The sequence below is a fragment of the Camelus bactrianus genome, chromosome 25 (assembly GCF_048773025.1).
Source record: "Camelus bactrianus isolate YW-2024 breed Bactrian camel chromosome 25, ASM4877302v1, whole genome shotgun sequence".
Taxonomy (NCBI): Eukaryota; Metazoa; Chordata; class Mammalia; order Artiodactyla; family Camelidae; genus Camelus; species Camelus bactrianus.
Window position 1 is genome coordinate 38,002,911 of NC_133563.1, and position 12,205 is coordinate 38,015,115.

The 12,205-nt window shown below is 61.3% G+C and overlaps 1 protein-coding gene across 2 annotated transcripts in view; it reads right to left on the reverse strand.

The window, feature by feature from the left end:
• ZC3H3 (zinc finger CCCH-type containing 3) overlaps positions 1–12,205 on the reverse strand; it is an 83,212-nt gene that overhangs the window by 46,920 nt on the left and 24,087 nt on the right. For both annotated transcript variants that reach the window (XM_074352747.1, XM_074352746.1), the window contains exon 4: positions 4,320–4,473. In XM_074352747.1, the coding sequence (XP_074208848.1) occupies positions 4,320–4,473 (154 nt within the window). The remainder of the gene's footprint in view (positions 1–4,319; positions 4,474–12,205) is intronic.

The following is a 12,205-nucleotide window of genomic DNA, read 5'->3' on the forward strand; positions in this document are numbered from 1 at the left end:
TAATAATCAGTCGTCACTTTGGAGAAGCATCTCAGAGCCTTCAAAATCGCAGCCCATACCTCGTCAAACCACCCAGAGATTACTCAAGATTCATTGCACAGACGCAAAAATAAAATAAAACAGGGCGGCCCGGCAAGCGCAGCCCTGGTGACGGCACCATCTATAGTCGGGACAGGGCAGCTTCCAGACTCATCTGCTTAAGCACGGCGGCTTCTGTTCACTCCGCACTTCCACGTCAAATGAATTTGGAAAGAGAAAAAAAGTGACAGGCAGTTTAGGGACATAAGTCACATTTCAGCTTCAGCTCAGATTAATGAACTTGCTGGAAACCGGCGAGGGCACAGGCAAGTCCACAGATCTCAGAACAAAAACATTAAATGCTCGCTCAGCATGAGCCTCAGCCCTGGGATGTGCTGCGTGGGGCCCTCTGATGCCTCCAGGACCTGGGCCTACACCACAGACCCCAAGCCCCGGGGCTGGTTCTGGGCAGCAGTGGTGTGAAGTCCTCGAGCCCCGGACCCAGTCCCACCAGGGCCATCAGCCACTGCCCCCACACAGGCGAGCGTCCTTTCTAGGAGGGGCCCCACCCCGTCCCTTGCATCCCCCCTGCTCCAGCCCCAACACGCTCCGCTGGCCAGGGCAGCAGCCACCTCATCCAGCCGTGGCTCTTGACAGGACATCAGACACGTCCCCAAAGACCCTGGCGGACAGTGCCCACGGGGCCTAGGAGCTGTGGCCCAGCGCTTTCCCACCTTCTGTCTGTCCCAACGTGGACGAGTGCAGACCATCCGAAAGAACTGGATGGGCTCGTGTCCTGTCGACTCTCCTCTCGGGTATTTCTGGAGTCAGGGCCTCACCACAGAAGCCCCAGAACCTCCTCTACCTCCAGACAGACAGAGCTGGTGGCAGGAAGGGGACGCCCAGGACTCCTGCTGTGAATACAGGCCCCCATGTGGCCCCTTGGCTTCCCACTCACTGCGCAAAACCAAAAAAGGGGCTGAGAGTAGGTTTCTGTCTAAATCAGGAGAGAGGGCAAAGCCACCTCGTGAGGCAGATGTGCACCCTGGTCCCCAGGACAGTGCTGACAGTGGTCTCGGGCCAAAGTGCTGCATGTGGGCTTCCAGAGGGGAACAGGGACCCCACAACTCTATTCCCCTGCCCAGACACCAGGACCCGGGCCTGCGGGCGCCCACCTCCCAGCTCCCGCAGAGCAGGCAGCAGGCAGAGGAGCTCAGCTGCTCCCCCGCCCTGGGCTGGCGGGGCAGGTGAGCAGCAGCCAGGCCTCTCTTGGTGTGGGACTGAGTGTGGCAACCCGCTCCCCCTACACTTTGAGGGGCATGTCGTTCCTTGGCACAGGCAGGGAGGGACTTGGCAAGGCCACAACCATCAGGTGCGGGTCTACACTGAGCCCAGGCTCCAACTCAGCCCCTGCCCACCCAGGGTCACACAGTGTGCGCCGCCCACTGGGGCTCCCTGGGCTCCTCCCAGATGGCAGCCCCCAACGTACAGTCTCCTCTCTGCAGTGACTCACGGTGAGTATCTGTAGCGGGGTGGGGTGGTCCAGGGCCACCCCACACCAACACTGGCACTGTCGGCTGCTGGGCCACCTGCCCCACCTCCCACCTGTGTCCACTAGCCCCCGACTCCGCCCACAGATTCCCAGGACTGCCGAGACCTGCCGGTCGGCCCCTCCACAAGCATCCTCTCTCGAAGCATACAGGTTGGGAGGCCCAGAAAGAGCCCTCAGTCTCCAGGCTCAGATCTGCCACCTTGTCTCCTTGCTGTGCAGCCCTGAGCCCACAATGGCCATGTCCAGCCACCAGCCCAACCCGTCCTCCTGCCAGGGAGAACTGAGAAGACGGCAGCTGCGCAGGACAGAGGTCAAGGCCTAGGTCAAAGCCAGCTGACCCTAGAACCTCCCTGAGGCCTGCCCACCACACACACGCAGCCCCAGCGCTGACGGAGTTGACGGAGGCGGGTGGACAGGTATCAGACTGGCTGCAGGCCTGGGAGACAGGCCCCTTCCACTGCCTCAACAAGCCGAGCCCAGAGTGCCCAGTCGACAGTGGGCCAGGCAGCTGGCGGGTGGCCACTCTGCTGAGGAGGCAGCCTCGCCAGGATACAGGCAACCTGGGGCAAAGGAAGCCCAGTCCACTGGCAGCCACACTTCCCAGGGCCTCCTGGCCACTCAGCCACCCACTCTGCAGACCATGCCCAGGGGCCAGGCCACCCAGGATCCAGGGCTCTGCTCAGGCAATGGGTCAGAGCAGCTACGGTGAGGCAGACAGGGCGGAGGGAGGCCCCACTGAGCACGGCCCCCATGCTCATCCCTAGTTAACGTGGGGCCATCCTGGGGTGGGCTTGGCCACATCTCCACACACAGGGAGGGCGCTGGGGCCTGGAGCAGCTGGGAATCTGCCTCAGAGCCCCCAGCCACCAAGCGTGAGCCAGGACTTTGGAGCCTGAGCTGTCTGGCGTCCAGCATGGCCCGTGGGGGCTGCAAAGAGCCATCGAGGGCTGCACCCTCCCTGCTCCTGCCCCCCATGCCTGTAGTCATGCCCTCCCTGCCAGGCCGTCACCGTCGCTGGGGTGAGCAGCTTGAGACATGCAATGGCCATGCTAGGCTGGCAGCTGGGCCAGGCCTGTCCACTCCCAGCGTAGACACACCACCAGGCCGGGTCTCTCCCAATGGCCCCCACGCCGTCCGCCTGCCCCTCATCTCCAGAACTGATGCAAAGGCACACTCTGCCCTGCCACTGACCGGGCTGTTTGCCGCCTGACAGACTTGACACTCCAGCTGAAAGCGCGAGGCGATGGCTGCCTCAGAGGGGCACCCAGCCACCTCCCTCCTCAGGAACCCTTGCCCCACTGGGCCCGGCACACTTAGCACTGGCCCAGATGGACCGAAACCTGGGGCTTCCTTGGCTCTCAGAGGCCAAGAGGGAGAGACCAGCTGGTGACCCCTCAACAAAAGTCACCCCCTGCCCCTGATTCGAGCCCCCTGGGAGAGGCGGGGCCTGGCCAGGCTGCCAACGTGGGGCTGAAATGCCGACTGCAGGAGGGGAGGCAGGAGCAAGAATCAATAAATCTGAACCTCATTCACGATGATCTGGGGCTCTTATTAAGTAAATTAATTTAAGTTAATTTAGCTCGATCATGACTCCCGATCACAGTGATTTAGTGAGGGGGAAATTGCATTAGGAAAGGCCATGCTCACCAGATAGGAGAACGGAAGAAAATTAGACCCACTTAGCGCTGTGAATTAATATGGAAATAGCAGGTGTAAATTTAACCTTATCGAGAGAGTGAAAATTATCTTCATAAATTTGTAGAAATAGCCCCCAAGATGCTTATAAATCTATTTAAAACAAAAATATTACAAAAAGTGCAGTAAAATTAATTTAAAATATACTTCCAGCTATTGCCTCCAGAAAAGTCGGCAGCAGGGCCTGGTGGGAAGGGAGGAGGGCAATGGGCACGTCTGACCACCTGGGCAGGCTGACCTCCGGGCACACCTATGGGGGTCAGAGGGTGGTGGGGCCCGTGGGGGGCTGGCAGGACAGCCCTCTGCCCTGTGGTCCAGCCCCTCAGGGCACAAGGACCCCCTACTCCACAGCCTTTGGCCCGAGGCCATGTGCCCTGGAGCGCCCACTGCACCCAAACGAAAGCCCGCACTGGCCAAGCCGCTCACACACTGCTCCCCAAGCATGGCCAGAGGGCATAGGGAGCTGTCTGCCACTCCCCGATCCCCACCCACCAAGCCTGTCACCCCTGCCCCTGCCTCACGGAAGGAAGGGGCCACATCCCAACTTCTGCAGCCTTCCTGCTCCTGGGCTCAGAGTACCCGGAAAAGAAGGTGGGCTGTCCACACTGCATGTGCCCTCAGCCAGAAGCAGCCTGGAGCGAAGCCATGGCACCCAGGGTGTAGGCCAGACCCTTGTGTGGGCAGGTGGAGGGCTGCGGCCTCCCCTCCTACCCTTGTGATCAACATGGACAGTGAGATGGTCCCGCAGAAGAGGCTGCTCAGGGCCCAGCCTCTCTCACCAGGAGCTTCTTCCTGAGGGATGCCAGGCGTGGTGTGGCCTGGGCGGCGGCTACTCCCAGACCATGCCCAGCCAGGTAGCGGCCTGCAGACGGACGACAGGGCAGGCAGTGTGTGGTACACGCAGGCCAGCCACACGTCTGCAGGACTGCTGGACGGGAAAAGCAGCCTGTCCCCCAGCCGACAGACTGCAGACGAGGCACTCCTGGTGGGGAGCTCCGTCCCTGAGGCCCTCAGGCTCCCCTATGCTCTGGAGCCCACCAGCCCGGCCTCCTACCTGGACAGGGAGAGGCGCCGTGCCCGCCAGGAGGGTGGGGTCGGGGGGCCAGGGGCAGTGCTGAGAGATGACACTGGGTTCTTCTTGACGATGCGATAGCGGGTCTTGATCACTTTGCTGGTGGGAGGGGGCCGCAGGCCGTGCAGGCTGGAGGCTGCAGGGAAACCCAGACACAGTGGTCAGCAAAGGTTGGTGGGGACTCCCATCATCTCTTGATCCAACCCCCCCTCCCCGTGCCCTCGCCCATTCCCGAAGAGCTGGGTGGCCAGGCCCTGGGGATGCTGAGAGGTGCCGGCGGGGAAGCAGGGGAGCAGAAGCAGTGCTTCTGGAGGGGACGGGGGTTGACTACGGCAGCATCGCAGGCCAGTCCCCTCCATGACCAGCACCAGTGCCACCAATGGGCGGCGAAGAGGGGCCTGCCAGTGGCTCCCGGAGGCTGGGGGCGTGACACGCTCACCGTCCCCTCTGGCACCCCCGCCACGTGCCCACACAGACTTATGTACTTAATCATCTCCGTTTTCACAACATTTTGCTGAGTGATACACACCACGGCTTCCCTTCTTGCTGAACGTTTCATGCAATGAACAGGGATCTGTTTTGCCCGAGTTCCCTTCCACTTGATAGCCAGCAATTTCTCCATAGCTTCGAGGAACACATCTAATTGCCTGACTTTCATAATATACAGCTCTAACTGCCCAGATAATTAAAGCTAACGCAGCGCAAGAATACAGGCACCACTGCGGCCTCTCCTGACTGACCCAGCGGCCCTGCCCCTCCAGCCAGGCTGCCTGGACCCAGGCTCCCAAAGGCGCCTCCTTGTGGCCCCCTCCAACCTGCCTGCACAGAGCCCAGAGCTCTGCTTGGAAGGGAGGTCACTGGTATAGTAAGTGGCTCCTTGGGGTTCCCACCCACCTAGATGCCCGCAGGCAGGCAGCACAGACAGGGTGGGGAGGGTGTTAGAGTTAGACAAGGGGGCATGTCTGCCAGGCAAGGTGGCCAGGAAAACACACAAGTGGTCTCACCACCTGACCTTCGGCACAGGACGGGCCTACATATGACCCCTGGGCAAGAACTGGTCACCCTCAGCTGAGGCTGCCTGGAGTCTGGGATGGCCCAGGAGAGGGAGCAGGGCAGGGGCACAGTAATGCCAGGCCCACAGGCCCCTCACGCCCAGCTGCTCAGTGCCAGCCTTGGCTGTGGTCAGCCACCCACCTCTCCATCGGCACAAAACACTGCTCCATGACTCTGCTCCCCTGAGCCCCAAGGATGAGTCCTCCCAGAATCTGCAAACCCTACAAAGACCAGTTACTGCTCCATGAACCGCGCCAGATCATCTTCCAGAGCCTTAAACACAACACACCACCAGCCCTAGCCGGGCCCTGCCCCAGGCAGCAATCAGTACCTTGGCCCAGATGCCTCCTGCGGCCTCTCCAGGCTCTCCCAGCCTGCAGGAGCCCCCTGTGCCCTCGGCCACCCACACGGGAAGACCAGGACATAGCACAGGCTCAGAGCCCTCCAACTAGAGGAGGAGGATCTGTAGGCTCCGTCACCCAGCTGGGGTCAGGGTGGACGTGCAATGCTGGCAGCAGGGGACACCTCTGCTCCCGGGACTGAAGGCAGGGACCCACCAGCTGCCCAGGAAGAGGGGACACGGATGTCCAGGCAGTGCCAGGCCAGCACAGCCCAGCAACAGCACAAGTCTCCCTCCACTATCTCTGCCTCTCTGTCTCTCTCCCCATCCCTTCAAGGGCAGCAGCTCGGGGGAGTCGGGGAGAAGGAGGGAAGCTCAGTGAAAGCACAGGGTACCACCTGGGATGCGATCTTGCTGAGTGACCAAAGTCAGCGAAGCTCTAGCCCTGGCTGTACCACACATTTGGGATGTAGGGGAGGGCCCAGCATACAGGGGGCGTCAATAAATAAATGTTTGTTGAATTGAATTTTCAAGGTCTTACAAGCAAGGAGAGACCAATGAAAATCAATAACATCTTGTTCAAACTAAGAGCTCAGGAACACGAGAACACCTCTAAGCTACTGCCAAGCCCCACGCTGACCTCACGGCCTCCAGACCCACCCCAGGCTCCCTCTCCCACGGCCTCTGCACCTGGACAGCCCACTTGCCTGTCCCCTCCACCCGGGTCACCATCCACAGCCCCGTTCCAACCTCCCTTGGCCACTACCATCTGCCAGTCCGGGCTGTGACATGCACCCTAGCCCCCACAACCCTGCTCTGCAGCTCGGGGGCATAGCTAGGCAGAGGCCCCTCCCCACAAACCTGGCTGCGTTCATCCCCAGCACCGGGAACCCCCGGCCTGGCCAGCTTTGCTCCGCCATCACCCAGACACACAATATCACCTTCCCCCATCCACCCCCACCCCTGTTCTGCCAGATGTCACCTCCTCCAGGAAGTCCCCAGCCCCCAATGCCCAAGGGACTGGACTCTGCATTCTGGAAAGTTCCTCCTAGCACACAGCGCCTCTGGGCCTGGCCCTCATTCCTGCCTGTTGACGGGCATCAGTATCTATAACAAATTCCTTTGCAGTGCAGGCCCACTGTGAAGTCAACTTCATTAACTCACTACATTTTACTTATTAGAGCCCAGTTACCACTGCATTTCTAAGAAAATGCAGAGTAATAAAGCAGACTCCTCCCTAAAGGCTGACTGTTACTTCCCAGACATCACCACCTGCTAGACCCAGGCCCCGTGGTCCTGAGAGGTAGAGGGGAGGGCATACTAGCCCATGGCCCGGCCCCACAGTGGGGCCGTTTCCCAGATGGGCAACTAAGACACAGGTGGTGGCAGCACTAGTGACAACGGCCCTGGAGAGAACTGGCCAGGGTGCCCGTGCCGAGGGCACAGAGAGCTCAGCAGGGCGGGCGGAGGGGCAGGATTGCCCCTGACAGGCTGGGGGAGTGAAGGCTCCTAAGACCACTCATGGCACACAGGGACCAGAAAGTTGGGGTGGAAGCCCCTCCCACAGCCCTGACTCCAGTGCGAAGGCAGAGCGGCAGGCGTGGGCTGACTGAGAGGCCCTGCCGCCTGGCATCCTTGAGTGCGCGGGCGCCCAGGCCTCACCCGGCCCCGTGGTGCCGGAGTGCTGCCCCAGCGCGGCCCCGCCAAGCAGCCCTCTCTCCCTGTCCTCCTGGCTGGCTGAGGGCTTGTGTAGATAATCATGTTATTTAAATAGGAAGTTGGTTTAATTCCCTTCATTACAGACTCCCAGGGCTGTAATTTTTTTCTCTGCGTGATGTATTCCCCATGGCACATTTCACTCAAATCAAACCCTTCGCGCCTTTATTGCCAGCGACGGCCAGGCACCGCGTTATCAGGCCCACACACACAGCCCTTTCCACCCCACCGTGCAGAGGTCACTTCTAATGACTAATCGATCTCATTAGCTTCCCTAATTAAAAACTTTACTACCGCAGTAGAAGACAAACTACACAAAAACTGCTGGCATCATATTTGAATGGGATATGAGCCCATCCATCAGCGGGGCCCTCGCTCCTGCCCGGCGTGGGGCCTGGGGCGGCCTGCCTCTCCACTTCCCAGGCTGACTCGCGGGGTGGGGGGCGCTTTCCCGGGGCCCAGCACGGGTGCACCATGCACAGACACCCTCTCCGAGAGGCAGGCCACCAGGCCCAGGGCAGCAGGCGGCGGAGCCTGGCTGGTGTGGCTCCTACTCCAGCTCACACCACCTCCGGCTGCAGAGGCAGGGGAGTGCCAGCTCTCTCAGGCCAGGCCATGCAGCAAGAAGCGCAGGGCTCCGCCCAACCATCGTTGGGCACTGTCTGCAGCGAACGCTCCCTCCGGCTGACCCCAGCCCCCCAGAAGAGCCACCACAGATGGCAGAGCTCATCAGGTGGAGGTCATGGCTCTCACTCTATTTTACTGCAGAGTGGGAGTTGAGAGAGAGTTCAGATTTTTATGGAACTTCAAAAGGAGATAACTAGGAAGAAATCGAGCTGATGATTTCACAACTGCTTAACGAGTGAAAAGAAGATAACCAGGACTCTAAGCCTGAGGCCGCCACCAGGAGAGGGGAGGCTGCGGCACAAGTTCCAAGGGCCCGGGCAGTGAACAGCCAACAGGGCTGTCTGGCTGCCCTCCTGGCTCCTGGCATCCACAGAAACAGGATGGGCTCCATCAGGAGGGGTGGGGAGGGGGCCATGAAGTGGACCTTGCCCTACCACCAAGGAGCAGGGACCAGAAGATCCGCCACCCTGGATTTGGCCTGGCTGTGCTCCAGGCCCCACGGCTTCTCGTCCACCAGCCTCCGGGCCTCGCCCAGCAGCAGGCCACAGGCAGGGCATCGGGGCCTCCAGAAATGGGCAGACCAAGCGCCAGACAGCAAAGCTGCCCACAGCTGGGCTTCCACCCCGTCCAGGGGCCCCTCCCCCAGCATCTGAGGGCCAGTGGGCTACGAGACGGCTGGGGCACTGCTGGGAAGGCATAGCTCGAGAGCACAGCCACTCTCAGACCTTCCCAGCTGGAGGGCGGGACAGCTGAGCAGAGGCCAGTGACCAGTGCCTGAGCACAGAACTCGCCAGAATCAGCCACACAAGGTGCCTGGGCCGGGCAGAGCCTGTGGACAGAGAATCCTGACTGCCTGTGGGGCACCCTAGAAACCAAGCCCCGTTCTTCAAGGAGGGGTGGGTACCAGACCAGATCCCCAGGCCCACGGGCGAGGGGCGTGGGCAGGGGCAGCACGGGCCACTGCGGCGTGGCGGGGGCAGGAACCAGGCTGGCAGGGCTGCGGGGCAGAGGGCCCTGTGCCAGCCCAGGCTTTCCTGGGCCCAATTCCATGTGATTTGACTTCCCCCAAGTGTCGCCGAGTCTGCTTTTCATCAACGGCTGCCTCGACACTCTGTCAGTGCCTCTGACTTCACTGGTAAAAGCTGCTCAGCCTTTTCAGAAGCCACACTGATTTCTGCTCTCTGGCCCTCAAGCCACCCTCTTGTCCTGGAATCCAGGTCTGTCAGCCATCAGTGCCCCACCTCCTGCCACTGTGCTTGCCTCCCTCAGGCCCCCCATGGCCGCCACGCCAGGTGGGCACAGCACACGGGGACCTCCACTTGACCTGGGCCTATGGGCACCGCCAACTAAAGCAACTTTGACACGTTTGAACTTGCTCTTCTGGTTTCTATGGTCGAAAGACCACAGTTTCCGAGGGTGTCCCCATCAAGGCCTCTTGCTAGGGCACCCACCTTGACTGCCCCCCGGCTCCCACGAAAGCAGGCCTCTCAGACTAACTGCCTGGTCAGAGCTGGGATCAGATGCAAGGTGCTCAGTGGTGCAGGGGGTGTGTGCCACAGCCCGGATCCACGAGAAGCACCTCCAGCTGGCCTTTGTGGGGCCCAGGCAGAGGGGACAGCATGGCCACAGGCCTGGAAATAGCAAGGAGCTGGTGGTGCCCTACCTTCTCCTGGCAGGAGTGGGGAGGTGGAATGGGGGGCTGCTGGGGGCCGGTATGGAGTTGGGGTTCCCCTCTGTGCTGCCTCGAGGCTGGTGGAAGGCTCACAACTTGCTCCCAGACTCTGCACCACCACAGGAACAGGGACGGGGGGTTCTGGACAGCAGGCAGGAAATGAGAAGCCCAGAGCCTGAATGGGGAAGGGTCCCCAGAGAGCCAGCAGGAGAGGCTGAGCCCAGACAGGCTCCAGGTACCCAGCTCAGGATGCGTCACAGGCCCTTCCAGGGCCTCGCCTTCCCACCCGCACACCAGTAAAGCCAGGCCCACAGTGGGCAGGAGCAGGCGAGGTGCAGGTTAGCCCAGAAGGCTCCCAGCCCCGTTGGCAGCAGCAGGTGGGCCTCACACAGGACAGGAGGCCGCATGCAGGAGCCAGACACGCAGGGCCCAGCAGAGCGGGGGTCAGGCAGCCCCTCTGCAACAGTGGCCAAGCCGCCTTCTTGGAAAACCAGCCACAGAACAGGAGGCACATGCTTCTGAGATCACCCAGCAGCACTGACAGCCCTGTTGCACGTCGGAGCCACGTGCAGCCTGGGGCTGGCGGGACGGCAGTGCCCACTGCTGGAGCTGCAGCAAAAGCCACGTCAGCGGGACGCTGTCTCCTGATGAGGGTGGCGCAAGCAGAGCTCCTGGGGAGGGGGGGTCGTCGAGACCACAGCTGGCCTCTCTGGACACCGCCCATCCACCAGGACATTTCTGAGGGCCAGCCCCATCTGAGCGGTCACCTCGGTGACACTCACAGTCCTGGGGACAGTAAAGCCATGACTGCACTGAGGGGTGAAAAGTGCCCTGGGGCTCTGAGCAGGGGAGAGCAAACCCCAGGGGACACCACGAGTGGCTTCAAGGGGGCACGCCACTTGGCAGGGAGCAGCCAGGAGGAAGCCGAGGGAAGTGCGGGCTCTGAGGCACGGGTGCTGCAGATAGGGGTCCCCAGGAGGCCTCCTCAGGCCTGTTTCTCCTGTCTCTGCAGCAGCTGCCAAGGGAGAGCTGGCCTGGAGTCTGCAGCCTGCCCAGCACACTCCCCGCTGACCCCCAGGGCCCTGCCCCGACGGTAGCTGGGCCCGCCCTGCCGAGACATGTGCACACAGACACAGGTATGTGCACACACCAGCACAGGTGTGCACGTGCACACACACCCAATGTGGCCAGCCCCTCACCACGTGACCACAGGTCCTTCAGTTCTGCGCTGAGCCAGGCTGGACAAGTCTAGATGCAGGGCTGCAAACTCCAGAAGCTGCCTGACCCTGGGGCGCTGGGAAATCAGCAGCCAGAATGGGCTCCAGCCCGGGAACCTGAGGGGAAGGCACCCACGACCCAGTGTCCACTGACACTGGTGAGGTAGGGGCTATAGGCTACCCCACCTGCCTCCCTTGGCTCAGGGTAGGCAGTAAAGACTTGGAAAAGGGCCCTGGGCAGACGGTTGCTTAACCCCAGGAAGCCCACCAGGCTCTCCCCACAGACCAGGGAGCTCAACCTGACCCCCGAGCAGTGTGTCGAGGGCACAGGCAGGCCCGGCAGGCATGGGCCCACTCAGCCAGGGACACACTGGCTGGAGCCAGAGTTGGTGTGGATGCCCTCAGGGCAGGCTGGGCTCCAGGCAGGAGAGGAAGGAGCCTGCACTCAGCTGAAAGTCCCTCGGGATTCTGGCCTCTTTGGCCCCCTGGGCAGCCAACTTTCTGGAAGAAACAGGTGCTCAGCCCATGCCCACCACACGGCGCTCAGCCTGGCCTCACCTGCCCTGGGTCTGTGGCCAGTTCTTCAGCAAGATGATTGCTAACGAGGCCTCACGGTGGTGGACGGGGGAAGGTAGTCCCCACACTGGCCCCATGCCGGCCCCCACCTTCTCACCAAAGGGCTGGGGCAGGGGTCAATGCTGGGCAGAGTTCTGGACCCGGCTAGGCCGTTAGCAGAGCACCAGCTTCCAGTCTGTCACCTCTTCCTAGTGGCCTGAGCCTCTCCCAACTACCAGGATTTCCCTTTTCTGAACGGCCTTAGAATCTGCATCTTCTCTCCTCAGAGTGGTGATGCCAGCTCCACGGTGGACAATGCTGGCCTGGTGTCCAGCCTGCTACTTTCTGGGTCTTGATATTTAAAAGCAGCACACAGGCAGGCTCAGTTTCTCTCTCCAGTCTGATAACCTCCATTTAATTAAAGCACGTAGTTCACGGACATTTACTCCAGCAAGTGGGGTGTCTGGTCCACATCCACGTCTCACGTGTGGAGTGCTCTCAAGTGCTACCAGGTGGTGCCGGGTCTCCCAGAGGGACCAGTCCCACTGCCTGAGTACCAGCCAGGTTCCCCCAACCCCAGGCCGCAGACCCTTCTCCAGTGAGGCCAGAAGCAGGGCGGCTTCCTTACCTGCCCTTCTAGTCAGCACCTTGACCTCCTCCACAACACATCTGCCGAGGCCTGTCCACG